The sequence below is a fragment of the Trichosurus vulpecula genome, chromosome 1 (assembly GCF_011100635.1).
Source record: "Trichosurus vulpecula isolate mTriVul1 chromosome 1, mTriVul1.pri, whole genome shotgun sequence".
In the NCBI taxonomy this organism is placed as follows: Eukaryota; Metazoa; Chordata; class Mammalia; order Diprotodontia; family Phalangeridae; genus Trichosurus; species Trichosurus vulpecula.
This window is the reverse complement of record NC_050573.1, coordinates 19255304-19282668: the sequence shown is the minus strand read 5'-3', so window position 1 is coordinate 19282668 and position 27365 is coordinate 19255304. Positions and strand designations below refer to the sequence as shown.

The following is a 27365-nucleotide window of genomic DNA, read 5'->3' as shown; positions in this document are numbered from 1 at the left end:
CATGACAGCTTCTGCTCTCTTCCAATCTCCCCAATTTTACAGCTCCTAGAAATAAAAATATCATGGTGCTTAATAAATATTTTTGACTGGCTGATGACCTTGTGTTTAGCTCATTGTTTATCCATCCCAAACGTGGAAGAGACCAGAATGTGATCAAGGAACTTTTTCCACTTTGTTCTCTGTAAAGCTGAAAACAAAATGCACATTTGGAGACTAACCCATTAGTAGATCAGTGGGGGTTCATTCAGTGCCGGCTGGTGGTCTCAGCAAGTCTCTAATCAAGTATTTATTAAGCACCGACTGTGTGCCAGGACCTGTACTTATAGGCACAAAAGTCCATACCCTCAAAGAACTTACATTCCAAGAGAAAGCCCCATTTGCTTTGGTTCTAAAATAAACAAACTTCGGCTCAGTTTTGAGAAGTCTCTTGTTTACACAGGCAGCTTTCTGGGACCAAGGATGGCTCCCTCTGACAGGATTTGTTTTGTCTCCAAGTTTGTTACTCACATCTTCATGTCATCGGGATCTAGCCAGCCGGGTAGGCCCCTTGGGGTTCAGGAGGAGAGCCCTGGGGAGTAGGGCAAGGACTTTATAGACTTATTCGGCAATAGAAATTGTGTTCTGATGCTTACTTCCCATTTATTGAGAGAGAGAGAGAGAGAGAGAGAGAGAGAGAGAGAGTATGTGTGTGTGTGCCCGCGCGTGCACACTACACACTGCTACCAGCAGCCCTAAAGGGAGGGGGAGACGACAACACCGCTTGTCTCTGTAGATTTAATTTGAGTTGTGAAAAGGAAAGGATTCCTGGCAAGGGACAGGTCTGCTGGCCTGGTTCACAGAGACCTTAGGTTTCATCCTGTATGTTTTTCTCATCTTCACAACCCCTGAAGGTGAGGGAATGCTGGGAGATATATAGATACATACATGCACATATATGTGTGTGTATATGCATGCATGTGTATATACATACGCATGGGTATATGTAATGTATGTATATGTGTCCATGCATGTGTATGTCTGTGTGTATACACATATACACGTGCCCATGTATGTGTGTATATGCATATACATATGCATACATATTGATATGTATGTATGTCTACATATGGGTGTGAGTGTGTGTATTTCAAATCAAGGACTTAGAGATTCCAAAGAAGCATGATCATGGCCTATATCAGACAGAGCATTGTGGGTATAATAAAAATGGGAATAATAGTGACCCTTCCACACCACCAGGTTCTCGTGAGGCTCAGATGTGACAGTGTAGATAAAGTGACTTTCAAACCTTCCCGTGCTAAGCCAGTCCCCACTCTCCCACTTGGTGGCTGGCCAACTTTAGGTGAGTCTCCTCACTTGTCTTGTTCTCAGTTTCTTTTTCTGGTTTGGAGCAGACGGCCTCTGAGGTCCCTTCCAGCTCAGCGATCCTATAATTAATCTTAGAAAGCAAGACTCGGGCTCCCCTTAAACAGCCCCTTCTGCCTTTTGTTTGAGAAGCTTTGGAATCCAGGCCTGTCTCATAAAGTATGTAACAAGTACATTCTGTCACACCATACTTAATATAGACTAAGCATTTATGAAATAGAAATCAGGCCTTCCAAGCGATATCAAATCTAATTGAGGAGTTTATGTTTTCAGACATTCATGAGAAACCCATCATACTTCTGGGTCTTCATTTTTTCCAGACTTGGACGGCTTCAAGGATATTTCAAAATGATTTGTCCCAGCTAAGGAGACCTGGAACCTATTTGCCTGGCATAGACCAACTCCTTCCCACCCACTTGGCAATGACTTTTGCCAGAAATGAAGATGTGGTCACCAATGACAAGGTTCGTTCATGAAGCCCATACCAGCATCCAGGCAGCAGCTGCAGTCATGCCTTCCCCATCCTAAGCCACCCCTCTTCATCCGTACTGACCTGCATGGTGTGGGTTCCCTTGGGACATCCAAGGACAAATCGCCTGACCATCCTACGTACATTTAACAACAGCTGCACAAAAATGTCTGTGGCGTGGCTGCTGGATTGGAGCTGGTCCCTGGATGGACTCCGGGACTGTATCGCTACCGGCATCCAGTCGGTGCGGGACTGTGACACTACAGCTCTGACTACTGTGGCCTGCCTGCTGGTCTTGTTTGTATGGTACTGTTACCACGTAGGCCGGGAACAACCTCGGCCCTACGTCACTGTGAACTCCCTCATGCAGAGCGCCGATGTCAATGGGCTGCAGAACGGATATGTGTACTGCCACTCACCTGAGTGTGTGCGTTGTACCCACAACGATGGACTTAACCAGAAACTCTATCACAACTTGCAAGAATATGCAAAACGCTATTCCTGGTCTGGCATGGGCAGGATCCACAAAGGAATCCGGGAGCAAGGACGCTACCTGAACAGCCGGCCATCCATCCAGAAGCCAGAAGTCTTTTTCTTACCAGACTTACCCACCACTCCTTATTTCTCCCGAGACGCACAGAAACATGATGTGGAACTGTTGGAACGCAACTTCCAGACCATACTGTGTGAATTTGAGACTCTGTACAAAGCTTTCTCCAATTGCAGCCTTCCCCAAGGATGGAAAATGAATAGCACCCCTAGTGGGGAGTGGTTCACCTTTTATCTGGTGAACCAGGGGGTATGTGTTCCCAGGAACTGCAGAAAATGCCCACGGACGTACCGATTGCTTGGAAGCCTTCGCACCTGCATTGGTAACAATGTCTTTGGGAATGCGTGTATCTCAGTACTGAGCCCTGGCACGGTTATCACAGAGCACTATGGACCTACCAATATTCGCATTCGATGCCACTTAGGTACGTAAGTTGTTGGGATAGGAGGGACGCACGTTTGTAAGTACAGTCAACTTGTGTTGATCAGAAATCCAAATTAGAAAGCTCAAGTCACCAGACATGTGCTTCTTCTAATTTCCATTCTGTCCTGTGCTGCTCTGAGGAAGAGCAGATGACAAGGAAGCAAGCTGAGAACAGGAATGTCAAATCATCTTTGGGGGATTCACCAGAGATGTAGTGTGGATGGAGGCCTCTTAGCCATGCCTCTGCTGGGCTCTAGTACTAGTAGGAAGAACAACATAAGTGTTTAGAATTTGAAAGGTACTTTACCCATAGTATCCCATTAAATCCTCAGCAGCTCTAGGAAGTAGGTACATCATTGCCACGTTATTGCCACAAACTGAGGTTGAAAAAAGTGAGCTAACACGGCCAATTGTGTGGCTCATGCCCAAGGGAGGATTTGAACCCAAGCCTATCCATTACTCCATGCTGGACACGGATAATTGGTATTTGTGAGAACTCAGAGGCCCTGAAAAGCCTCAAGTGCATTCTCACTTATTAAGGAAAGATCTGATTATGTCCAGCATAGCTTAGGGTCCTGGTGAAATACTGTCTCTGTGTTGTCCAAGAATCAGCCTAGCTAAGGGGGGAGAAACTAATTGTGAGTGAGTGGACCACTGGTTCTTTGGGCCACAGCCGTTCTTGGAGATTCTAAGGTAGGGGTGGGGAACCTATGTCCTGGAGGCCACATGTGGCCTTCTAGGTCCTTGGGTGCAGCCTTTTGACTGAGTGCAAGTTTTTAGAACAAATCTTTTTATTAAGGGGATTTGTTCTGTGAAGTCTGGATTCAGTCAAAGGGCTGCACTTGAGGACCCAGAAGGCCACATGTGGCCCCTACTCTAACGTATGGCAAGGTCTGCGTCTGCATCCGTGGGAGGGGTGCATGCACATGCTGATGAAATCACCTCTCATGATGTACTGAATCAGGACTATGGCTTTAACAATCAGTCTATCTGGAAACATTTATTAAGTACCTGTTGTGTGCCAGGCCCTGTGCTAAGCAGCTGAGGGTACAAAAAGAGGCAAAAGTCAGTCCCTGCCCTCAAGGAGCTTACAGTTTAATGGGGAAGACAGCATGTCAAGCATATCTCATTCTTATTTTCTGAAAATTGCTATTCCAAGTGTGGTAACTGAGAATAACCAGAAATAGTCATTTATCAGAACACCCCATTCCCCAACCAGCTGGGTGAGAAGGAGTTTACTGTCTGTTGACAATGTGGCTTATTAACATTCCTGGAAAGGGGTACACACTAAGGAAGCCTCAGCAATGGGAAGCTTCTATGAGGAGCCGATAGTTTCTAATTTATTGGCTTTAGGAAGGAGTGAGGGTTTCTAGTTTATTGGCTTCAGGAAGGAGTGAGGGAAAATGAACAACTAAGAGGAACTCTTGAGAATTAACTGAGAGAGACCCAAGAGAAGACATCAGTCAAATTTATTGTTGTTGTTAAATCCTTTTTCGTCGTGTCTGACCCCATTTGGGGTTTTCTTGGCAGAGATACTGGAGCAGTTTGCCATTTCCTTCTCCATCTCATTTTACAGATGAGGAAACTGAGGCAAACAGGGTGAAGGGACTTAACCCAGGGTCACATAGCAAGTGTCTGAGGCCAGATTTGAACTCAGGAAGATGAGTCTTCAGGACTCCGGGCCTGGTGCTCTATGTACTATGGCACCACCTCATTGCCTCACATCAGTGAAATACGGAGTATCTATTACATGGCTTCTAAGTGTATGCAGGGTACCATCTTGAGTACAGTACAGATTACTGTACAGTACAGAGGAGGAAGGGGAAGCCAAGGAAGATGTGGACAGATCTGTGGTCTCAGAAAGCTTATAGTCTAGACAGAGGGAACGAGCCTCATGGAAAGTGAAACCTTATGGAATTTTAAAAGGTTGTCTCTGCTGTTCCAAATGAGTGAGTTGATCAGACCATAAGTATTATGTGAGGGCTGGACTGGTCAGGGATGGCTTCATGGACAAAAAGCAGGGCTTGTGTTAGAGCCTGAAAATTCAGTAGGATACAGACTAGTAGCAAGTAGGGGGAAGGGGCAATTAGGTCTTTCCAGGTAGGAGAGAAAGGCATGAGGTGGGAATGCTGAAGGTCCATTGAAGGCAAGGTAAGTAGAGGCTTTGAATGGGGGAGTAATAGTATGATAAGGTTAGCGAAAACGTTTGAGGGGCCTTGAATGCCAGGCTAAGGACTCTGGACCACAGTCAATGGGGAAGCATTATTTTTGAAGAGGGGTGTGACATAATTCAATTAAATCTAGTAAACATTGAGCATCTATGTACAAGACCCTGGGTTTGCACAGTACTGACAATACAAAAAAGTATTCCTGCTTCATTGGGGGAAGGGCAAGAATACAAATCACTTTGATACAAGTATATTAAGTGCAAAGGAGAGATATAGGCTGAATGTTGGACCTGAGGAAAGAAAGATCATCTGCAAGGGGCTGGGGGGCAGAGGACAGGGAGCCAGGGAAGGCTCTAGAGGGAAGGCGGCACCTTAGTGAGGCCTTGAAGGAAAGGCCAGATTTCAAGAGCCAGAGAGTACATCCATTCCAGGTAGGAGGGATACAAAAGCACAAACATGAGATTAGGCAGGATGAGAAAGGCAGGGAGAGAGCAGTTCAGTTTGGCTGAAACAAAATATCTGAAAGGAATACTGAGTTAAGTCTAGGCCAGTAGGTTGGCACTATATGGCAGAGGGCTTTGATTGCCAGTTATGATGAAAGCAGCGTTTGAAGAAAGTCCATCTGGTGGCATTGGGAAAGCGGATTGGAGTTGGGAGAAGCTTGAGGCAGGGAGACTCAATAGAAGGTCAAAGGGGTTGTGTGTAGGTTATGTCTGTCCTCAGTTAAAGTGCTATATGGATGCCTGTGACATGGAGGTTAGTCTATACCACAGGTATTCCAATGATAGGGCCCAGGGTCTGGAGGGTCCCACTCCACCATAAAGGTTTGTAACTAGCAACTCTGTGGTGACTGTCTTATCTTGTCATCAGACCAGCCTAAATAAGCAAGGAGAGGCTTATTACCAGAAGGCTGGCCACAATGTGAGGATTTTTCTCAATTAAAATAATTCATGAAGACCCATTAAGGTGCAGGATTGCAATTTGTTCCAGTGGAGGGAGGTCTAAACACACATATAAAATAACAGATCTATTTGTGTGTGTGTGTGTGTGTGTGTGTGTGTGTGTGTGTGTGTGTGTAAAACACCAAAGCACATATTAACATATTCAGGCCCATTAGACAATCACCTTTTTTAGAGATGAGGGAGGTCTTGCTGCTAGAAAACTAAGTTAGACATTAGGCCCATTTCAAGTCACCCATGGATCGGCCACTGGGTTTCTGCTATGTAAGGAGCTTGGTGCCACTTTCAGAATCAAAAGGCTTTAAAACTGGCAGGGACCTCAGGAATCATTTAGCCCAAGACTCATTTTATAGCTGAGGAAAGAAAGATCTGAGAAGTTCTGTGGCTTTCCCAGGATCCCACAGGTAGTAGGCAGTGAAGGCAAGGTCAAATCTAGGTCCATTGATTCTGAATTCAGTGGTCTTTCCACAAATCCAGTCTCCTCTGTAGCCAGCTAAGCCCAAGCTTTCTTCAGGAATTCATCCCTTGGATTAATTTTCCCTTTCTTGCTTTAGGCTGTCTCAGGAACCGAGTGGGTGTTGCATCCTAGAGAGCATGCCTGCTGTCATGTGCCTCTCTTGACAGGAATCTCTTGAGACAGACCCCAGCTCAGAAACTCACAGGGTCAGGGTGAGCCACAAAGGCACCTGCTTCATCTGCACTTTTGCCACACTTTGTCACATGTAAACCCCCTGGAATTAGAAAGGGGGCAGGATTTTGACAGCAGGGCTAGTGGACTTGTGTCCCCCTTAAAGGGCTCTGCCCAAAGCTAAGGCCTTACCTGTATTATCTCACTCTGGGTGTGGACCCTTCCTGTCCCAGACTCCAGAAGAGATGATGGCGGCTGAGATCACAGGCCTATGGCCCATATATTACCTAGCATTCCTAACTGAGCCACTCCCCTAGATGTGCCAACTGCATTGCTGCAAACCACCAAAGTGAGTCAGGTCCTTCCAGACAGCCTTTGAGCCCAAAGAGCCAGATGTCAGTGAAGCAGGATACACTTCTGAATGGCTAAGCCTTAGCAAAAGCTGGAGGACATTATCAGCTGGCTTCAGCTAACAACATAATACCCAATTTTGTTTAGCAGGTTTAAGTTAAACACAACTAAAGATCATTTTCTCTTTGTATGATCTTATCAAGAGAATAGCCCACCCTGGGTCCTAAGGGAGACCTGTAGTTCCCCAGACTAATGAAGGACCAATAGCCAGTATACACATAGTTTTATCTGTCCCTCCTGATTGTATCCTCATCCACTGTTGGTGGAGAAAGCCCCGTTCTTTCTTTCGAAAGAGTATTTCAGACAAAACAGCACACTCCTAAACCACAAAGGCCCTGAGAGAAAAACCTTCTTTGGCAGCCTGGAGTCGTTCCCCAGCTTCCAGGACACCTAATGCTAGCACACAGATATTACCCAAGCATGGAGTGAGATGTGGGGCAAGGATCATTTCTGCCAGAAGCTAATCTCATTGGCAACAGAAATTAGTGGTACACAGCTAAGAAATCAAGTATAGAAAAGAAACATCAAGCTGGAGATGCAAAGCCAGGAATGGTTTTCTGCTGTAATGTGGTGAGTGGTGATGAGTCATTTAGAGGCCGTGAACAAGAGGAGCACCCTCCCTTTCCACTCCAGTGGGAGAGCAGGACAGTTACTGTCTAGAAGACTCCCCCTGACCCCGCCATATTCCTGGAATTCTGTCCAGTGTAACAGGCCTAGCAGACTCCTAGAACTAGTGATTGTCCATGAGACCTGAGGAGTCCCCTTCTGTTTGGACAGGAAGTAGTGGGCTGGGTTATCTTAGACCCATAGAATGGAAGAACCTTTCAAGATCACTAAGCCCAACCCTGTTATCTGTTGAGAAGGATACTGGAGGCTCAGAAAGGGCAGGGACTGTTCCAGTATCACCCATATCAGTTTCCTGCTTCCACACCCACTGACATTCCCCTTTCCCCATGTGGCTTATGATCACCATCATCATCAGTGGGCAGTATCTGCTCCTTTGATGAAATGCATCACCTACTATTGAGAAATGCATTATCTTCGCAAATAAGATTAGCTTTAATTGGAATAATCACTATGTATGAACTTGCTGGGCTCCATCCATTTTTGTGCCAGAGTGTGTGTTATCAACGGAATGAGGCTGAAAGCAAGGAAGCATTATCTGTTCCATCAGCTTTTGTTCAGGAGAAGCTGTGATAGAAAGAGTCCTGGGCTTGGAGTTGGAAGGACTTCAGCCTTCATCTTGGCTCTATCATCCACTGACTACGTGATGGCAGAAAAGCTCCTTTGCTTCTGAGGGAGCGATGTCTATACGGCCTGCCTTGCCAAGCTGTTCTGAGTACGGTACTTTGTACAGTACAGCGTGCCATATAAATGGGGGCTCTTATCATTATTGGGAAAATGAAATCACTGAAAGGAATTGAAAGAACTTAGTCAGTCATAGTTGCCATAGTGAGTCAGTGAAGCCAGAAATAGAGCTGCAGTATGCCAAATCCTTGTCTATGGCTCCCTTCTGTATGATCTTGTGTGCATCCAAAGAAAGATTTCCTTCTGGGTAAATCCTTCCAGAAAGGGCTAGCCTCTTTACTCATAATTAATATTAAAAGGCTGAGCTGTAAAGGTTTCATTGATAAATGACAAAGAGACAAGGGGTTGGACTCCATCAATGTTTACCAGGTACCAGCTCAAGGCAGATTTTTTACTGGTTTGCAAAGTCTTTATTACCAAAAATCGTAACAACCTGTCAACTTAAAAACTGTCCTCACCTTAAACCCTGGCCTTCCCATACCCCTGTCTTTCTTTTCCCCAGGTCCCTGTCTCCTGAGCCACAAAAAGTCAACAAGCTGAGGCCGTGAAGGCTGGAGTAGCCTGAGGAAGGGAAATTGAGTATTTTCCTGGTCTGCAGCATAGTTTGAGTGGGGAAATGGTGGATTATACAACCTCAGATTTCCTTTCTAGTTCAAACATTCTAAAGCTTTTGTTTTTCCTATCGATTAGTTATGTCTGACTCTTTGTGACCCTATTTGGGGTTTTCTTGGCAAAGGTACTGGAGTGGTTTGCCATTTCCTTCTCCAGTTTATTTTACAAAGGAGGAAACTGAGGCAGAGTGAAGTGACTTGCCCAGGGTCACACAGCTAGGACGTGTCTGAGGCCAGATTTGAACTCAGGTCCTCCTGATTCCACAGCTGGCATTCTATCCATTGTGCCACCTAGCTGCCTACAGTCAAAGTCCCTTTCGTCTGAGTTACAGTGCTACTAGGATTCCTTCAAACTCAGACGAGAAATACTAGAAAAAGGTAAATTCCATGACCTCATTTCATCGTCTCCCTCCTGGTGTTTCAGTAGGCGTCCTGGCCTTGTTCATCACCACTTATGTTTGATTTCTTTGGGTGTGAATTATTAATCTGGTTTTCTTTTATGTATCTCTCAGACCTTCAACCATCCTGATTTGTCACTCCTATGAAAGACCACAGTTTTAGGCTTTCCTTCAAGGTCTCCCCAAGTAGGTGACGGAGGAAACTCTTCAGGTCGAGAAAGTCACGTTAAGCCCCTATGGAAGTGATGTATATACCATCAGGGTTCATCTCCTCTTGAGATGCCAACTAGACAGTGCCAACACCTGGAAGATGATAAACAGAATTCCCCATCGGAGGCACTTGGTTTAACAAACACTGAGCACTTTGGGGCTGGGAGGTACAGGGCTGAACGTGACCCAGCGTCTGCCCTCCATGAGCTTACAGTCTAGTGGGGAAGAATGGGTTTTTGTCACAGCAAGTGTTGCCATCTGAAATCTGCCATTTTCATTCCCACACTTGTGCCTTCTGGGTAGTAGAGAGACTGAATGATAACGAGAGGTTAGGTGTGCTTTTTTAAACACTTTATTTGCTGAAGCAGAGTGCCCTCTGATCTCTGGCTGTTCCCGAGTCAGGTGCGCTCATGTTTTCTCTTCTGTTTTGAATGTGCAGGTCTGAAGACGCCCAGTGGCTGTGAGCTGGTGGTGGGAGGAGAGCCCCAGTGCTGGGCAGAGGGCCGTTGTCTCCTGTTTGATGACTCTTTTCTTCATACCGCATTCCACGAAGGCAAGTATCTTCCCTGCCACCAAACACTCTCCCCCTATAGATTACCCAATAGATCAGGAAGATTTGGCTACCTCCACACAACTGGGATTTAGAAACAGCAGATTTAATTTTACCTTCTCCGTGTTCCAGCTCTAAAAGTCTGGTGAGTTTATGGTTCTCAGAAGTGAAACCTTTTCTGGCTCCACTCTATACTTTCTAGGGCTCCATGCCTCCCACCAAGGCTTGGATTCAGGTTGCTTTGGGAAACTCGAAATGATTAAAGAGCATTTTCCTCTTGGGGATAGTGTTCTGTGAATGTGATAACTGATTTAGAAGTGATTTTTTTCAGTCATATGTGTAAACAGACTCAGATATATATAAATATGTGTGCACATGTATATATGTATATGTATATACACATACAAGGGGCCATCTCCAGTTGTCCTGATGATCTATATCTGGCCACTGGACCCAAATGGCTCTGAAGGAGAAAGTGAGGCTAGTGACTTTGCACAGCCCTCCCTCAACTCCAGTTCTCTTGGATCACCTTCCTGATGTCATGGTCTTCTTCAAGAACAAAGCAAAACCACACAATCTATCTCTCTCCTGGTCTATAAACAGGCCTGTCTTTGAAGTCCTTCTATGTCCTGACTTTATTTGCAGTATGTCTTGGCAGGGGAGCTTTAGAGTTAGTGTCTATAATGGAAACCCTTTAAGCAGTGTTGAGAGACAAGACTAAAACATCTGCTGCCTAGAGACAAGCCAAGGAACAGCACAATACAGATGGAAGAATATGATTTGACCAGTGATATCTGCAATGTTCCACACTTCTCTTACATCCTATTTTTTTCTCAGGTTCAGCAGAAGAAGGGCCACGAGTGGTTTTCATGGTCGATCTGTGGCACCCAAATGTGGCAGCAGCTGAACGCCAAGCCCTTGATTTTATCTTTGCTCCAGGACGATGAGTCCATGTCTGTGCTGGCATGGGTCAGAAGGCCAGAGGCCTAGCCTGGGAAGGGCTCCAGCCCAGTGTGCCCCTGGCTGAGGTGGCATTACCACGGACACAAACCTGCTTCAGTAGAAAGCTTTCCTTTGGGACTGATGCCATGTCGGATTTCTCTCTTCTTTGGTTATTGTAAATGGAAGTTTCCAGCTTGTATTTTCTTAGATTTGTTTTTTTTTTTCCAATCATCTGCTTCAGGGGTTTCTTTTGGATACAACCGTGCATTATTTTCACTCCGTGGCTCCAGGTGCAGTCCCCCTGTTGTGTTATGTTGCTCCTGTGTTTAGCAGTGTTAAGATTCAGAGTTAACCACAAGGTTGTTTGTTGAATGTCACCATGTGAAAATTCTTGTGGTCATTTTAAAAAAACAAAAAAACAGGACGAGAAACAAAACCAGAGGGCTGCCAAGCTCAGCTCAGCACCTGCTGCTGTTCTGATCGTGACAACAGTGGACCCTCTGCCTGCCCAGGGGCCAGAGGGATACAGCCTCCAGCCCCAGCCCCATTCTGACTTCATTTCCAGGGTTCAGAGGCTGCTGAGCACAGTGCATCGGCAGCTTCAGGACCTGGGGAAAAGGCACTCCTGTGCACCACTCCTAAACTGCTGTTTGGCTGGTGATGGCAAAGGGCATTTAGACTGGTAGACTTGGAGACTTTTTAAACATTACTTTCCTACAGAGCTAAAGTTGGTCCCTTTGGGCCCTCTCCTGGCTTCTTGAGGCCCAGGCCCAGAGGGCATGATTCTCTTACCTCACTGCCTACAGAAGCCCCACTGCCAAATCGGGCACGAAGTATTCCCAGAGTGAGTTCTCTTCAGCCAACTCGTGATAAAGGTAGACAAGAGGTTAGCTGAAAGGCTCTATGAGGAAAAGGAATCACTTGGTCACCAAAATTCTAGGAAAGTCCTTCTACAGCAAAACTGGAATCTGACATTTGACCAGAGTCTCTGTGCTGCTTTGGGGCTCTGTTGCCTATGATTCTCATTCCTTGTCTGTTGTGTAAATGTTTGCTCTCTGGATATGGCGTGGCCTCTGTGAACAGCCCAGACCCAGGCTGGGCTGCTCAGAGTTGTCATTGCCGATTTTGACATGGTGTAGACTGATCCCCAAAGCACTCATGGCCTCTTCACAGAACTTCCAGCCTTCACTGAAGGATGTTCAGTCCTGGGTCTGGATGAAAGAGCCAGAGGCTTGTCTGGTAGGACAGGGTTATTTCATCTAGTGGCTCAGTGGTGAGGGAACAGTCTCCTGTTGGCCTGTTGAGGGAAGCCTTGGTCACCAGCCGCACTAAATGCCTTTATTAAAGAGCATACCTTAGTCGGAGTAGGCCTGGAAGGAGCTAAAGTCCAGTATATTATAATAAGGCACATTATCCACTAGAAAACGCATGCCAGGGTCCAGGTTCCAGTGGGAACATTGTGAGCAGAAAGCTGCTGGAAAGAACACACATAGAACTGTGAACAGACTCTTAAAGACCCTTGCATTAATCACTAGCCAATGTGCAAAGAAAGTGTTTAAATAGAAAAAAAAATTTCTATGCTTTTTTCAATTAATAGATGATGGGAAAAGGCAGAAATTTCAAATACACCTTAAGTATTTTTACACCTAAGAACAACAGAGGTGCATGATTTCTACACATATTGACTACTCTGAGATGAGTACACAAAGCCAACAGTATTCATAGGTACCTGGTTACCTGAAGTCATGTGGAGTGGATATGTAACAGGAGATTAATAAAGGACTTTGCTGAGACAGAATGAAGTGGTTTTGTTCGAAGGGGTTTCTGGCTTAATCATGCAGTCCTTGGACTCGGAGAACGTGGTGCTCTTGGTCAGAGAAATGTATGCCACTAAAATTTCTCTTTTTAAACAAAGAGGCAAACTTGATTTTAAAAGAAAGGCAGGGAAAAGCCCATCGGATGATGAATCATTTCAGAACCCCTAACAGTGGCCAGTGCTTTAAATTGGTTGCACAGAGAGGCTCAGCTAGCAGCGGCAATGGAAACGCAGGCTTCCAAATGAGACCAAGCTCACTGACAGAGATGGTGGGCTTCATTGTGGGAGGTACTTAACCCTTGCCTCCTTCTCTCACTGCCCCATGTAAGGGGGCGAGGAGAGAGGAAGCATCAAGCAGCAGCAATGTTTTGGTTTTTCACTCTTGCCTTTTTATTCTTAAAAAAAGGAAATAGTGAAGGGTCTGCAGAAGACCAGGACCTGTGTTTGCCCTAAGACACTTCACCAGCAATTTAGATTTAGTGTGAATTAATTTACTATCGGCATACAGAAAAGGAATAAAAGCACCAGTCTGAGGGCTGTGAGGTTTCTCACCATTCAAAGGTTTGTGATGCCAACAAAGCAATTGCTAAAGTCATTTTCATGTTGCTGCTAGAGATAAGAAGGAAGCAAACCAAGCAGCCCAGCCTAGATGAAGGTACCCCTGGCATTGGACCTCGGAGCAAGCCCAGACTGGCCAAGGTCACAACAGTGAGTCCTCAAGCAGCCGATGCAGGTCTAGAGGCTAAAGCTTTGGAATCCATGAGCAGTTTTAAGTAGAGGCTGGAAACCCCTGCTCACAGAGTCACCTGAGTTTGGGGCCAAGCTCATCCTTTGAGAATAAAATAGGACTCCCACTGAAGCACTGTCTCCCCAGAGAGGCAGCTTTCTCCACGAACACTTGCTCCCTGGTGTACAACTGGGAGCTGGACAAAGTATGGCTATAAATTCCCTTCTATGACAGATGGTAGTAGAATAGTCGAGCAGATTGGAGCATCGTTGGCAGAAGGCATCAGACAAAAGGATTATTTACTTTATGCTCCATTAATAAGTACACCCAGATCGCTGATCCTAATCTTTTACCCACCCCCTTTCCACTTTACTTCTCTAGATACTTGAATAATCCTCACATCTTAAAACCACCGTCCTGGAACGCATTAGCTCATGTCCACATCCTAGTCACTGATGCACAGCTGGGCCCAGGGCCAACACAGTCTTCCCTTTTGGACGTCATTCAGAGCACGACCCCTCAGTAAAGCAGGGCTGACTGGGTGGGAGATCATTGATGGGAGCCGAGCCTTGTGCCTCAAACCACAGAAGTCACTGCCTTTCCTTCTCTCACTCTCAGACCCCTCACTGCTCCCTACAGCTGGGGCCTCTCTTCCCTTCCTCCCAAGATCTTGACATACATCCAACCTCAGAGGCAGAAAGCCACAGTGAGGGAAATTCCTTTGATTTCTGATGGACTCAGGCTTTAGTCCCCTGGGACAGGCTGATCAGAAGTTCTGTCAAAGACAGAAAAGGGTCTTTCAGCTTCCCCAAGAGCTTCTCATATGCAAAAATTGGATAGAATGACCTGCTGTGACTTAAAATCCTATTCTTAGGAACTAGAAGGCACCACGGATCAGGGCCCTTTGCTCTCCCCTTAACTGATACCCAGATTATTTGTTGAACCAGCACCTAGCTATGCTGTGAGGTAGATGCTGCCATGTTGGAAGTCATAACCAAGTGCAGGGGGTGGAAGGGACAAAGGGACAGATGCAGGGTGGATATGAGGAAATGCCTCCTGATAATCAGAATGTCCCAAAGTGACAATGATCTGCCCAGGGAGGGAGTTTCCCCCCCTCCACATAGGTCCCCAAGCAGAGACTGGAAACCTCCTCATCTGCCATGTTGCGGGCCATATTCTCAATCACCTCAGACGTTCTATGAGGTCAGTCAGTTGTGGCCTCATTCCCAGTTTTGTATCTGATTAGTAGGATTCAGTTAGGGGGCAAGTGTGCAAGGCCAAACTGCTGGCTCCCTTGTCAGATGTTTCTCAGGCATCAAAGCAGTTTGCATTTAAGGTTTCTACGGGAGCAAATGCACCCTGGCCAAGTACTGGAGGGCAGGGTTCACAAGACCAGATGAGGGATGGATGCTTTCCCCAAGTCGGGCTCCTGCCAGCACACTAAGTCACCACCTAGTGCAGTGGGCACTGTTTTTGATGTGGTTTTCAGACACCAACAAGCCATGAGGCACAGAGCTGAGGGGCCCAGCTCCAAAAGGTGCACTGGAGTCTTAACATGGAAAAACCCAAGACTGAGCATGTTGGCACTTTGTTAGATTCTTGCATGGGGCACATTTAACCACCAAGAGCAATCTTCAAAAAGCATTCTTTTCTTGGTAAGAAATGTTTTTCCAGGCCCCCTGGGTTAAAGTGCTGGCTCCAATACTTAGTAGCTCTGTGACCATGGACAAGGAAGTCATTTCACTTTTCTGAACCTTGGTTTCCCCACCAGTCAAATGGGGACAGTGTTATCACTACCTCCCTCATGGGGTTGTGCTGAAGGACATAGCAGCCCGACTTCCTTCTGGGAGATGGTCTCCCAGTCACAGGAAGTTGGAGGGCACAATGTTGATATGATTCTTAGCCAGGACTCTGCTATTTTTGAGGGACACATTATTTGAACAGTAAAACAATTCATACAAAGAGGAAGAAAAAGTGTCCACAAGACACGTTTACTGACACAAGTCGATTCATAAACTGTTAATTAGAGAGTTCGTGTTTAGGGTCAGGGATGTAGTAACATTTTAAACTGCCTACTGAGAATAGGTGCAGAAATTTGTTTATAAATAAGAACACACATGACCTCCTCAAAGTTAAGGCATGGCTTCATGGCCTCACAATCCTTCACGCCTCAATTAACAAGGAGGAATTCCAAATATTGCTGGAAGAGATGGAGCTTTGTCTTTGGTAGCTGTTTTGTTCCTCTGATGAGACACCTGGCCCCTTCATGAAGGTGAGGCTCCACACTTAATAATACTGCCTTGTGCCAAATGTTTGGGGCTTTGGGGGATGGGGAGCTTTCAGAACCTGTTTGTAACATAGGCACCTGAGAAAACCAGCAGGATCTGTAACTTCATGGTCCTGTTTCATGGCTGTTTTCTACCAGAGTCGGCACTACCCAGCTTGATCGCCCACCTTACTCTTCAGCAGCAGCTCCAAATCAAATTTGTGTCCTTGTAATACAAGAACTTGCCCCTACTGAGGAACCTCAAAAGAATATGCTGCAGGCTCTGAAAGCTATCCCATAGAGAAGTCCCCAAAATATCCTAAGCAACAGCAACTTCTCTGGAACGAGTGTGTAGTGTCCTAAGGAGACAACTCTAAAGTGATCACCCTATCTGGAGGTATACGTATTAGCCCAACTGTTAAAAATAAATCATCACACCCAATAAGTGATATGAAGCTTTCACTGATAGTAGGGCACAAAGAGGAGGGTAAAATACACCCGCAAGAGAATAATTAAAACCAGACAGAGGACAGTAGCAGCAAATGGCAAACAGTATCTTCCGAGCCTGGCAGAACAGGCAGCCTCTTCCTGTAACTCTTTGGTGACTGACTCTACCCTGACAAATACAGGGAAGCGCCTTCCAGTGCTCTGGACCTGCTGGTCTCAAGGGAATGTTCCCACCACCACCCCAGCCCCCTAAAAAATGTGCTCAACAAAAAGAAAGGCTTATCTCTCACATCTCCCCAGAACCCTAAACACCTGCATATTTCCTAAGGACAGGGTAGGGCAGGGCTTTAGAGAAGATGCCTGGAGCTTGGCCTCTCTGGCCCTGGAAGGCCCCACATCCATCCCACTCAAAGTAAGTTCACCCCATGCTTCAGCAGCTTCTGCTTGGCCTTTCCTGGAAGGGTGAAGGCGCCATCCTGGGGGCTGGGGAAACCAGAGCTCCGAGCGGAGGAGGCTGTCTGCTGGAAATAGGTTTCTTGGACAGGGTTGCAACAGGCGTACACTGCTGTGGAGGCATTCCTAGTGGAGAAAGAGAGACAAGGACAGTCACAACACGTCCCTGCCTCAAAGTGGAAATCCCCAGTCACTACAGAGAATTTGAGCGATGGTCACTGTTAGATTGGAGGGTAAGTCTCAGGGCTAGAAGAGAACTTGGGGGTCATCTAGACCACGGCTCCTATTTTACAGAGGGGGAATGGGCCCAGTGAGGGGGAAATGACTTGCCTAGTCACATGTGAAAATCCCTGGTGATCACAACAGAGCAACAAACAAGTGAGTGTTCACAGACAGACAAACTGCAGAACTATAGGGCTGAGGGGGCCCCAGGGCCTCTAGCCCACCCCCTCCTTGCTGGACACAGTCCCAGAAAGAAGTCATTTAAAAGTCTGATAAGGCACAGGGCTAAGCTTGAAACCCAAGCCCAGATACCACAGCAGGCTGCCTCTCCTACAGTAACATACAGACTGCCATGATTTGGGCTTTCAGGAATTTAGCAAGTTTGTTGTAGGCCTACTCTGCACAAGGCACTGTGAGGTGATGAAGACAGAAGGACAAAATAAAAGAGCCCCTTTCCTCAGGAACCTTATGTTCTACTGCAGGGGGTGTACTATGTTCAGAAATGATGACGGTTATTTAAGGTCTGGGTGCCAGGGAAAGCCCTGCTGCCTTGGGTACTGTCAAGGTGGCCTAGGGACAGATGGCTAGCCCTCTCAATAAGCTGCTCACTAACACCTACAGAAGAAAAGGAGAGTGGCTGGGGACTCTCTACTGACCCAGGAGGGTCTGGGGAGGGTGGGAGGGCATGGGGCCTATGGAGGTATGAAAGAACCTGTGGGTTTCAAATGATAACTCACATGTACAGGGCAGTTTGAGGTTTGTCACGTATTTTCATACAATAGTCCTAAGCCAGATTACCACCAGCATCATCCTCATGGGACTGATGAGAAAGCTGAGGCTCCACACCATGAATGACTGGCCCAAGGTCATGCAGACAACAAGCATCTAGGGGCACATTCCAAGCCAGGTCTCGCTCCAAACTCGATGCACTGCCCAGCCCACCATGCTGCCTCCTGGGACAGCAGCCCACATTCAATTAGGGAGTGCTCTCCAGGCCATCATGAGCTTTCCTTCTGCCAACCTTGTAAGTAAGTAGTGTTTGGGGGTAAGGAAACAGTCAGATGAAAGGCCTTATTTCTAGGCCCCAGCTTCCCAACGTCAATGAGGGCTCCCTTCCTGGTCTTACTCCTGAGCTGCTGTTCTTTCCATGCCCAAAGAGCTGAAGCAATGAAGGCACTGTGACAAGCCAGCTCAGCCTAGGGGAGCAGCCTTCCAGGGTAGGACTCCTGAAAAGAAGGGACGCCCCCTGTACCTCCCTCCTGCCAAACCCTGACCCACAAAGCCGCTGGTCGCTCCTCTCCCCTCCAGCCTGGAGGTGCAGCTCCTGCAGAGGGTGCAGCTGTGGCTCCCACCAGAGCTCTGGGGGAGGTGTCTACACTTTCCTGGGCTGTTAATTGGATTAACAGTGTAAGTGCTACCCAGCATCACCTTGGATGCCAAATACCAGAGGCTGCTAGCCTCTTCACTCAATGTTCTACCCCAGGGAGCTCAAACAGTGAAGAGCCCAGAGAGGCAAATAATGACCTTCTGGGTTTAGCATATAAGGTGCCATTGCTTCATTTCTATGTCCAACCTGCCAAGGTGCATATACACACACATGCATACATGTGATAGACCCATATACCCAAGCACACACACGCAGTGCACACACACGCACACGCGCACACACACACACACACACAACCAGATTCTGACCCAGCAAAACAATTTCTGTTGCCAGCTTTGGGGAACCTTGAATAAGGGCCCAAGAAGACACATTTATTATGGTAAGTTCTATTTAAATACTGGATAAACCGTCTGGTCCTGGGAGGCGGCAAATACCCTGGCACGGGCCTAGACACTCATTGTGAGAGCTTGACTTTTCTCTCCACTGATCTGCAGCTGCTCCAGTGGCTCCAACAGAGAAAGGCCCTGTTTCTAACGAGGTAACACAGTACTTCACTGCAAAGGGAGCAGAGGGAGGCCTGGGGGGAGGGGAAGCATTAAAATGGACTAAACGGTTCTCATTCCTTTTTAATAAACAGCACTGACAGTGCCCTCACCACGGAACACAAAAACACCTGCTCCTCTGGATCTCAGTTTCTTCATCTGAACGATGCAAAGAGGAGACTAGAAGGTTAAGAGTTCATGGCACACTCGAACATGGCGGGGGGGGGGGGGGGGAGGCAGGGGGGAAGGCTGGGATCATCACCATGAAGGTGAGGAAATGAACCTCGGAGACATGGAATGAGAGGCCAGGAGGCCATGGCTCTCTCCCCTCCTCCTTCCCTTCCTCTTACTTTTCCTTTTCTTTCTCTTTTTTCCTTCCTTTTCTTTCTCTCTTTTCCTTCCTTTTCTTTCTCTCTCCTTCCTTCCTCCCTCCTTCCTCTTTTCCTTTTCTTTTTCTTTCTTCCTTTCTCCCTTCCTCTTTCTTCCTCCCTTCTTCCCTCTCTCCTCCCTTCCTCTTTCTTTTCCCTTTCTTTTCTTTTTCTTTCTCTCTCCTTCCTTCCTTCCCTAACATGCCATCCAACAAGTGCTTATTCAACAACTACTATACACAAGGTACTGCACTAGGCCCTGGAAGATAGAAATAAAGAATATGTATAAGATAGTCCGGGCAGCTGGTGGCACCATAGTGCACAGAGCTCCGGGCCTCGATTCAGGAAGACCTGAGTTCAAATCTGGCCTCAGACACTAGCTGGGTGACCCTGGGTAAGTCACTTCACCCTGTTTGCCTCAGTTTCTTCATCTGTTAAATGAGCTGGAGAAGGAAATGGCAAATTACTCCAGTATGTTTGCCAAGAAAACCCCAAATGGGGTCACAAAGGCTTGGACACGACTGAAAAGACTGAACAATAAGGCAATCCTGCTCTCTGGGAGTTAACATTCTCCTGGAGGAATACAACCATCAAAAACATGTTACCTTGACTTTTGAAAAGGAGAGAGCACTAACAGTTCAGGAGGACAGGGTTGGGGGCGGGGTGGAGGGGGAACGGTTCATGGTAAGAAGGGATGGGAATGAATAACTGAGCAGAGCGCATCTCCTTGGCAGAAATCTTACCTGACAGTCATCTCATACAAAGTTGGCATCTGGATGAAGTCCGAATGAATCAGACGGACCGCTCGGAGAAGGTGTCGGTCCTGGGAAGTGGGTGCTTGTGGCAGGTTGGCTTTTGAGAATTAAAAGAGAATCTGTAAATATCAAAACCATCTCTCCCCCCCATCCTCCTCCAATTCTCTACTCCTGGGAGAGACTATGGCACAAAAGCGACTCTTTGGGGAAGAGATCTACATGCCTTAATCAAAGTCAGAGATCAAGTAAACTGACTGACAACTCCTAAGTGACAGCCCAGTCCCAGACTCGTCTGCTTTCCTGAAAGGGAAAGGGAAAGGGAGAGTGAACTTTCAACTATCACTCTCTCATTTCAAAATATCTGTGATCACCCTCTCATTTCAAAATATCTGTGATCTCTGGCTATTGAGAAGGCAACCCCCATGAGACCAACAAGGGAAGCTTTCTCAAACTCAGTGGTTGCCAGGCTCCAAGTGAGTCTTCATTCACATTTCAAGCACATCAAGGGTGAGGAAAGGCTGCCAGAGACATGACCTCCATAGCTCTGGCCTCCCCCAGGCCCTGGCCCTGGATGACCCAGTAGAGTGCCTTACCAGTGAGCACATTCTGAACACTGTCATAGTGCAGAAAGTTGTATGTAGCTCGTGCTGTGGCGGGCTCCTCCTCGGGCAGCGTCTCCTTCAGATGAACCTCCAGACCATTCAATGATGCCAGGCTACTGTGATACTGGGATAAGCCAATGGAAAGAATCGCTTGAATGGGGTGGTTAACCTCATTCTGAGCATAGTCACTTAAAAGTTTTGTTTTTTTTTGTTTTTACACAGTACTGATTTGGTTCACAGCCTGCAAATATCTGAATCTCTCCGTGGGAGCTAAGACATAACTCCAAAGAGGTTTTCAGAAGTAGAGTGAGCTTGAAAGCCCCCCTTCTGAGCCAATTACTACCTACAGATGTTTACATAAGGAGTCTCTTAATAGCTCCTTAACAATGCAGGAATTCTAATGTGGACTTCTAACAACCTTGACCACGAGTGTTGGAATAAATACTAGGCCTAAGTGTTTGACAGCAAGCATGACAGATGTGTACAGGATGGCATCAGCAGCTTTGGGTGAGTTCTATCTGAAAACAGATGCTCCAAGTGGCTCCTTCAGCAAATGAGCCCCTATGAATGCTGGGCACAGTAGCATGGCCAGTGTGGTTGTGCAAACAGTCACTTCCCGTAGAGTCGGTGAAATGAGAATGAACGGCATGATATGTGTGCCTCTAATGGGCGTGCAGAGATTATGCAGCTTGATTGTTCACCTGACTGTTTTACCAACAGCTGTGTAAGAGAATTAAATGCAGAGTGTGCAGTGACTTGGGCAGAACGATTATGGAAGTAGATATGAAGATTCTTCAGGCTTATTTTTCTTAGTGTCTTGGGGTCACCATTTTTTCCCTCTGGTAACATCTCTCATGGAGATCAACAGCTCAGGATTTGCTATCAACAGTCTTTTTTTGTGCAAAGCTTTTTTATTAATGCATCAAATGCTAAACTCCATCTATAAACCCTGGTTAAGTGACAAGGCCCACCTCGTAAGAAGACAGTTTCTACACTGCAGCCCTAAACACCAAGAGGGACCAATAAATAGCCTGCTGTTTGAACCAATTTTGAGACATGTTCTTGCTATTAGAAACTAAACCCACAGTGAACGCCTTACTGGGAGCTTCTTAACCACATGGTAACAGAATCTCCTCCTGAGTCTCAGGACAGCTCCTACATGGAAGAGCACAGAAGAACATCTGCATGCCTCTACGTGGGAGGGCTTTAAGATGTACAAAACAGCTGCATTACACCACTGGGGGCAGCAAAAGCAGTATTTTTATCCCCGTTTTACAGATGAAGAAACTGAGGCTCCAAGAGACTCAGTGATCTGCCCAGGAGCCCGTGAGGAGCAGAATGGCACCATCAGAACGCAGGGCTCTGGGTTCCAAATCCAGCCTCCTTCCCATACCATGTATGAACTATATACACGCTCATTTAAAACCACAGATACCAATTTCAAGAAAGGCTCCATTTCCTCAAACACTCGGACCTCACATTTAAATTCTTGATCCGGCGGGTCAAAAGAAGGATTTCCCCAAGAGCTTGGGGCCTATGCTGTAGTCAGGCAGGGCAGCTCCATGCTGCCCCCTGGTGCCATCCTTGCTGCATTGCATCCTTTTCTCTGAACCACCCCCTGGACACGTCCAGCATTTGTTAGATTTTCACACTCAAAAGAGGAGAGTGCAAAGCCACGTAAAGCCTCAACAGCTAACTGCGAACAGAGCTCCGCGGTAGCAGGCAAAATAATTAGTGAGAAACTCTCCAGGTGGGAACGACCAGTCTCATCTCCACTTCTTGTTTAACATTCTGCCTAAGAATGGGGTCTCCCAACCAAGTGTGGGGGAGCACTTTAGATGCAGGTCTCCAACCCAGGAGGCATCAAAGGAACCCTCCCATTACAGGCTCAGAGTCTACTGAGCTCACTGGCTGTGACCACCTCCCCAACCAGGGGGCTGATCAAGGTGGCTGTTCTCCACCATTCTTAGCAACTGAGCAGCCCAGGGTTACAAGCCCATGTCACCAAATTCCTACATTCCAAGGAATATCCGACACCATAATAATACAAGGCCCTTGCCCCAGGTGGCAGCCAGAACTGGGTGTCCCTTTACATGCTAGGTCTTAGTTTTTTCTGATAGCAGTTATGGCCCTGGTTGCCATGACAAGGCACAGACAGATCTTAAAAATTCAGATCCAAAACAGAATTATGCTATCTTTCTTTAACTTCCATTGACATTGATATCACCCTCAGGGATTTAATTTATATCATTCTAGGGCTTTAATCTGCTCCATGAAGCTGTTCTCTCTAACCAGAGGAATGACTGCCATTCCATGTTTTGTGGGCAGATCGTCCATGTTCCAACCACACATTAGGCCCTAAGAGACACTTCTGATGTCCCCGAGCGAGTGGCACACAAGTCCAAAAGCCAAATGCTCTTCCCTAAGATTCACAGAACTGTAGTCTGGACTTCAGTGGGTTATCCACGCACAGAGTCACTCCTACCCACAAAGAGGGAACTAGCGAGGAGAAAAGGAGTCAGTTCCATCTGTGTTAGCTTGCGCCTGGAGGCGAGCAGAGCATCAGGAGGGAAGAAACCAACTCTCTTCCACGGTTTGTGCAGAGAAGGGCCCCGGCAGCCTCCCCCCATTTATGCAACAAGGCGACTTGCCCGTTTCCAGAGGGTCACAAGCTTTGCATGCTAATGAGCAAGGCTTAGAATAATATAGATTCAAGAACAAAAACAAGGCAGGCCCCAGGACACCACTCACCCTGCAGTGATATCAACTTGCAGTTCCTTGATGCCACCACACTCTCTACCAGTTAAAGGAGGCTGTTACCATGGCAACTGACATCTTCCACACAGTCCTACCCCCCAGAGGCCTCAAGGATGCAGGAGCCTCATCGGTCAATGCATCACCTGAGCTGTACAACCCTTTCTGAGGGGAGGAAGTGTTAATGCCAAACGGTGACCAGCCTGGCCAGGCCGAGACCAAGACGGGCAGATCATCACCACTTGTCCCACAATTTACAAGGTCAGAGGCTGCTGGACCTGCCAAGACCCAGTGCTGGGGCAGTGGAAGGGAGGTGCCAGCTCCACATGGCAAACATTTTAGAGGAGCCAATGACTGATGACCTAAAGCTGCCTGAGAAGCAAAGGGGCCTTCCTACCACCCACAGGGCCTGGCAGCAGCAGCCGTGGGCAGGCCCCTCAGCCCCCGGGGAGATGAGGCGCCACGGGTGGGGTGGTACCCTAGAAGGAGAATCTTCAGACCCCCAGCTTGGCAGGTCAAGTCTTTGGACCCATCCCTTCTTCCTGTAACATGAGAACACGGGAAGAGAAACTTTCAAAGATCCTGGGCTAACACTGATTCCCACGACTAACCCCTGAAGAGAAACAGCGATACCTGGGATCCTTGAGCCTGTAGCATGTAGACCTGAGTTCAAGTCCAGCCTCAGACGTTTATTAGCATTTGATCCCGGCCAAGTCGCTTACCTTTTATTTGCCTCAGTTCCCTCATCTGTAAAATGGCAGCAGTAATGGCACCTACCTCACAATGCTGTGAGCATCCAACAGATAATATCTGTGGCGTGATTAGCACAGGGCTTTGCATGCAGTAGGCACTCTATAAATGCTGATGCCTCTCCCCTTCCTCCCACTCACCACGTCCTCGATGACTGCCCCATTTTGGAGCAGCGGCTCTTCAGCCAGCAGGGACAGAACCAGCCCCTTCACACTGTGCGTGTAGAGGTGCATCTTCACGAGCACGGACTGACAGTCTGTCCCAGGGAAGCTCAAGCTGGTTCTATCTGCAGACCCCAGTGAGACAGCATGGCCTTCCAGACCACGGGCTGACTTATGTGGGGCGCCCCCGACCAAAGACTGGCCAGAACCCTGTGCTTCGGTGGAGACGATCTGGCTTATGTGCTCAGAGCCCGAGAGAGACGACGACAATGGTCCGCTTGGCCCGTCGGGGAAGTGACCTGCTCCACAGAGTCCTTCCACAGGGGTTTGTGGGAGCCCCTCAGGAGGACAGCATGTGAGACTGCCGGGGGATCCAGCTAAGGACCAGGGTTCTGCTGGGGCTGAGTCCAGACTACCAGCATTCTCCTGGCATGGATTCCCACCATTAGAGGCACAAACAGGTGGGAAGTCGAAATGCGTTGAAGATGTCTCTGTTTCATTACCTCCCAGAATGGGGAGTGTAGAGGAGGAGCTCAGAGTGGGCTCCTCGCCAGGCCTAGCGCTGAGTCCCGGTCCTGGGCTTTTAGCAGGGCTTTGTAATCTTGGTGGTCTGACACTCTCTGAGCTATGGACAAGCAAATGTCCTGCCTCTTCACATGCTTCTATGGGGCCATTTGGACAAACTGAGTCACTCCCCAGGGCTGCTGCCAGTTTACAGGCCAGGTAATCCTCATTCACAGGGTAGACGTCTTCAGATCCCAGGGAGCTACAGCACCTTGCAGCAGGTGGCTCATATTTCTCTTTGCATTTGGCCGAAGATGTGGGAGACCTGGCAAACAGACCAATGTCAGGGACATTACCAGATATCTACCAGTTTCAGAGAAGAGGCCACTAGTTAAGAAAGCTAAGTCATTATCGTCCTAAGTCACTAATGAAAAGGTGGCCAGGCACTAAGGCCCTGGGCAGATGCCCACAGGCAATGGAAACATGGAGAAGCAAGGATATTTGACCCATGTGAGTGAAAACAGGACAGTGCCCCACTGTGAGGAGGGGCGCCACAGGAAGGGATATGGTTACTCTTCTAACGAAGACCTACTTAAAGAAGAAAAGTGAAAGCAGTATGAGGGGATTTAAGAGCTAAAGCCTCAAGTGTTCCTCTGCCTTGTCATCCCCACCTGTAGAATGAGCACAATATGAACACTCGCCTTCCTCACCTTCACAGGGCTACTGAGGCAAGCACTGGGCCAGCCTCAAAACCACCGTGCAAACAGGAGCTTTGTTACTTTATCGTGGTGACTACAGGACGGCCTCTGTCTACAGTATCAAAAATTAACAGAAGGGCTTTGAAGGTCAGCACTGCACATCTGGCTACACAACCCAACACTCACCCCACCTGGGAGGCCAGGCAGCCCCCGTGGGGCTGAACCTTTATCAGAATAGGGGGAGATTTTCTAGACTGTTCTGAACTTCTCACCTGGCCATCCATTCTATTGGGAAATCACGAAGGCTAACAGCTTCATCTTCTGTTAGGAAAACTGGGGTGATGTGGACATTTGCTGGCAGTGCAGATCCTAGAATTGCAAAGTAAAGAGTTACTACACCTGTATTCTGTATTCTACCCACACAATAAACCCCTAAGAGCCAAACTTGGAATGAACTCCCAGCCCATGATGTACAGTACAGGCCAACAGCCCCAGAAGCACTGTGTCCAGTAACGTCCAGGAGCAGGAAGCAGAAGAGCAGGGAGGGAATCAACAAGCAGCATCTTGGGAGGAGACAGCTGATCAAAGACAAGTTATGGGTAGGTGGGAGTCTCCCTTCACTGAAGGAAAGGTGTGGGGGGAAGCTGTACCACTTCTAGTTCCTAAGCTGGCTTAGAAACCCAAGCTTGGAGACAGACAGCCCCCTCCCAGTAGCATGCCTGGCCCTTGCCCTCAGGCACACCCCAAAGTATGGGAGCAGAACCCCTCTGGAAGCTGCCTGGACACTTTCATAACAACTGAGTTAAGGAGGATGAGACACAGATTTAAAAGTCCTGGCTTGAAAATGGAGCTTCGAAACCAGGATTTAGAGAAAAGCTTTTCTTTAGGAGGCCTTCCTTCATCTGCTTCCCCACCTTGTGACCAGATGAAGTGGGCATATGGGAACGCAGAGAGAATCATTTACGGAGCTCAGCCTTTAAAGCCGAACAGGATTCTTGGGGCTAGCAGAAGAACCTGCCATTTTCAAGATGCTGAAATGGATCAAAGCACTTACCGCATTCCTGAAGGGCAGCCCCTCCTGCAGATAGACTCTGAAAAGAAACACATATCGGCTGGCTCTCGGTGCCATTCCTCTTTCCCTCTAAGCTGGGGCCTGACCTAACCGTCAGGAATTCACTGCACCATCTGCTCGCAAAATTCAACTGTGCACAAAGAGTCCATCCTTCGTTGAAACCAAGAGCAAAGCAGATGGGACAGAAGCCTGGCCAAGCTGCTCAGCCAGCAGCATGGCAGGTGCTGGGCAAGGAGAGCCACCACAGGCCAGGGAGCAGCACCCACCATCAGCCTTCTTGGACAGCTAAGTCCTGCCCCAAAGAACTGGGGTGTCTGATCTCCAGACTCTGCAGGCTGCTATCAGAAGTCCATGTTCTCCGTTACGCCATGAAAACCCCTCACCTAGAAACTCTGCTCTTGGACCCAGGCCCCAGGCCTGGCACAGGTAAGCATTACAGCAAAGAAGGACTCATAGGGAGCCAGGCTTGCAGAGCCTCCCCATCCGAGCAACCGATGATCTAGCCTAACAACAGTTCTCTCTAGTAAATGCCCTTTACTGGGACAAAAACACCCAAAGTATGTCAGAGCTAAAAGGAACCTTGGAAATCATTCAGCCTACTCCTGTCATTGTGCAGGTAGGAAAATCAAGGCCCACAGAGACCCAACCAAGGCCACATGTCAGCCAAGCCAATGGCGGACAATCAGGTGTCCCGAGAGCAGGCTGGCACTTGGCCCACCATGTCACACTGCCTTGCACTGCATTTGTGAAGAGCAAGTCTCTCTCACATGCAGATTCTTTTCACAAACCCCACTATTTACCTTTCTGTACTTAACTCTAACAAGGTAGTTAATAAAAACATCCTACTTGCTT

At 47.6% G+C, this 27365-nt stretch overlaps 2 protein-coding genes across 2 annotated transcripts in view; one reads left to right on the top strand and one right to left on the bottom strand.

The window, feature by feature from the left end:
• Positions 1 to 1724: 1724 nt before the first annotated feature.
• On the top strand, positions 1725 to 11266 carry ASPHD2 (aspartate beta-hydroxylase domain containing 2). The gene is made up of 3 exons (XM_036750437.1): positions 1725 to 2805; positions 9937 to 10050; positions 10885 to 11266. Exons 1-3 carry the CDS (start codon positions 1920 to 1922, stop codon positions 10992 to 10994), a joined length of 1110 nt encoding a protein of 369 aa, XP_036606332.1. The 5' UTR covers positions 1725 to 1919; the 3' UTR covers positions 10995 to 11266.
• A 4232-nt stretch (positions 11267 to 15498) lies between these two features.
• HPS4 (HPS4 biogenesis of lysosomal organelles complex 3 subunit 2) overlaps positions 15499 to 27365 on the bottom strand; it is a 31607-nt gene continuing 19740 nt past the window's right edge. Inside the window, exons 9-14 of the mRNA XM_036740487.1 lie at positions 26496 to 26532; positions 25714 to 25810; positions 24219 to 25068; positions 20566 to 20698; positions 19961 to 20069; positions 15499 to 16824 (exon numbers count right to left, since the gene is read on the bottom strand). Coding sequence (XP_036596382.1) covers positions 16653 to 16824; positions 19961 to 20069; positions 20566 to 20698; positions 24219 to 25068; positions 25714 to 25810; positions 26496 to 26532 — 1398 coding nt within the window. The 3' untranslated portion in view covers positions 15499 to 16652. The remainder of the gene's footprint in view (positions 16825 to 19960; positions 20070 to 20565; positions 20699 to 24218; positions 25069 to 25713; positions 25811 to 26495; positions 26533 to 27365) is intronic.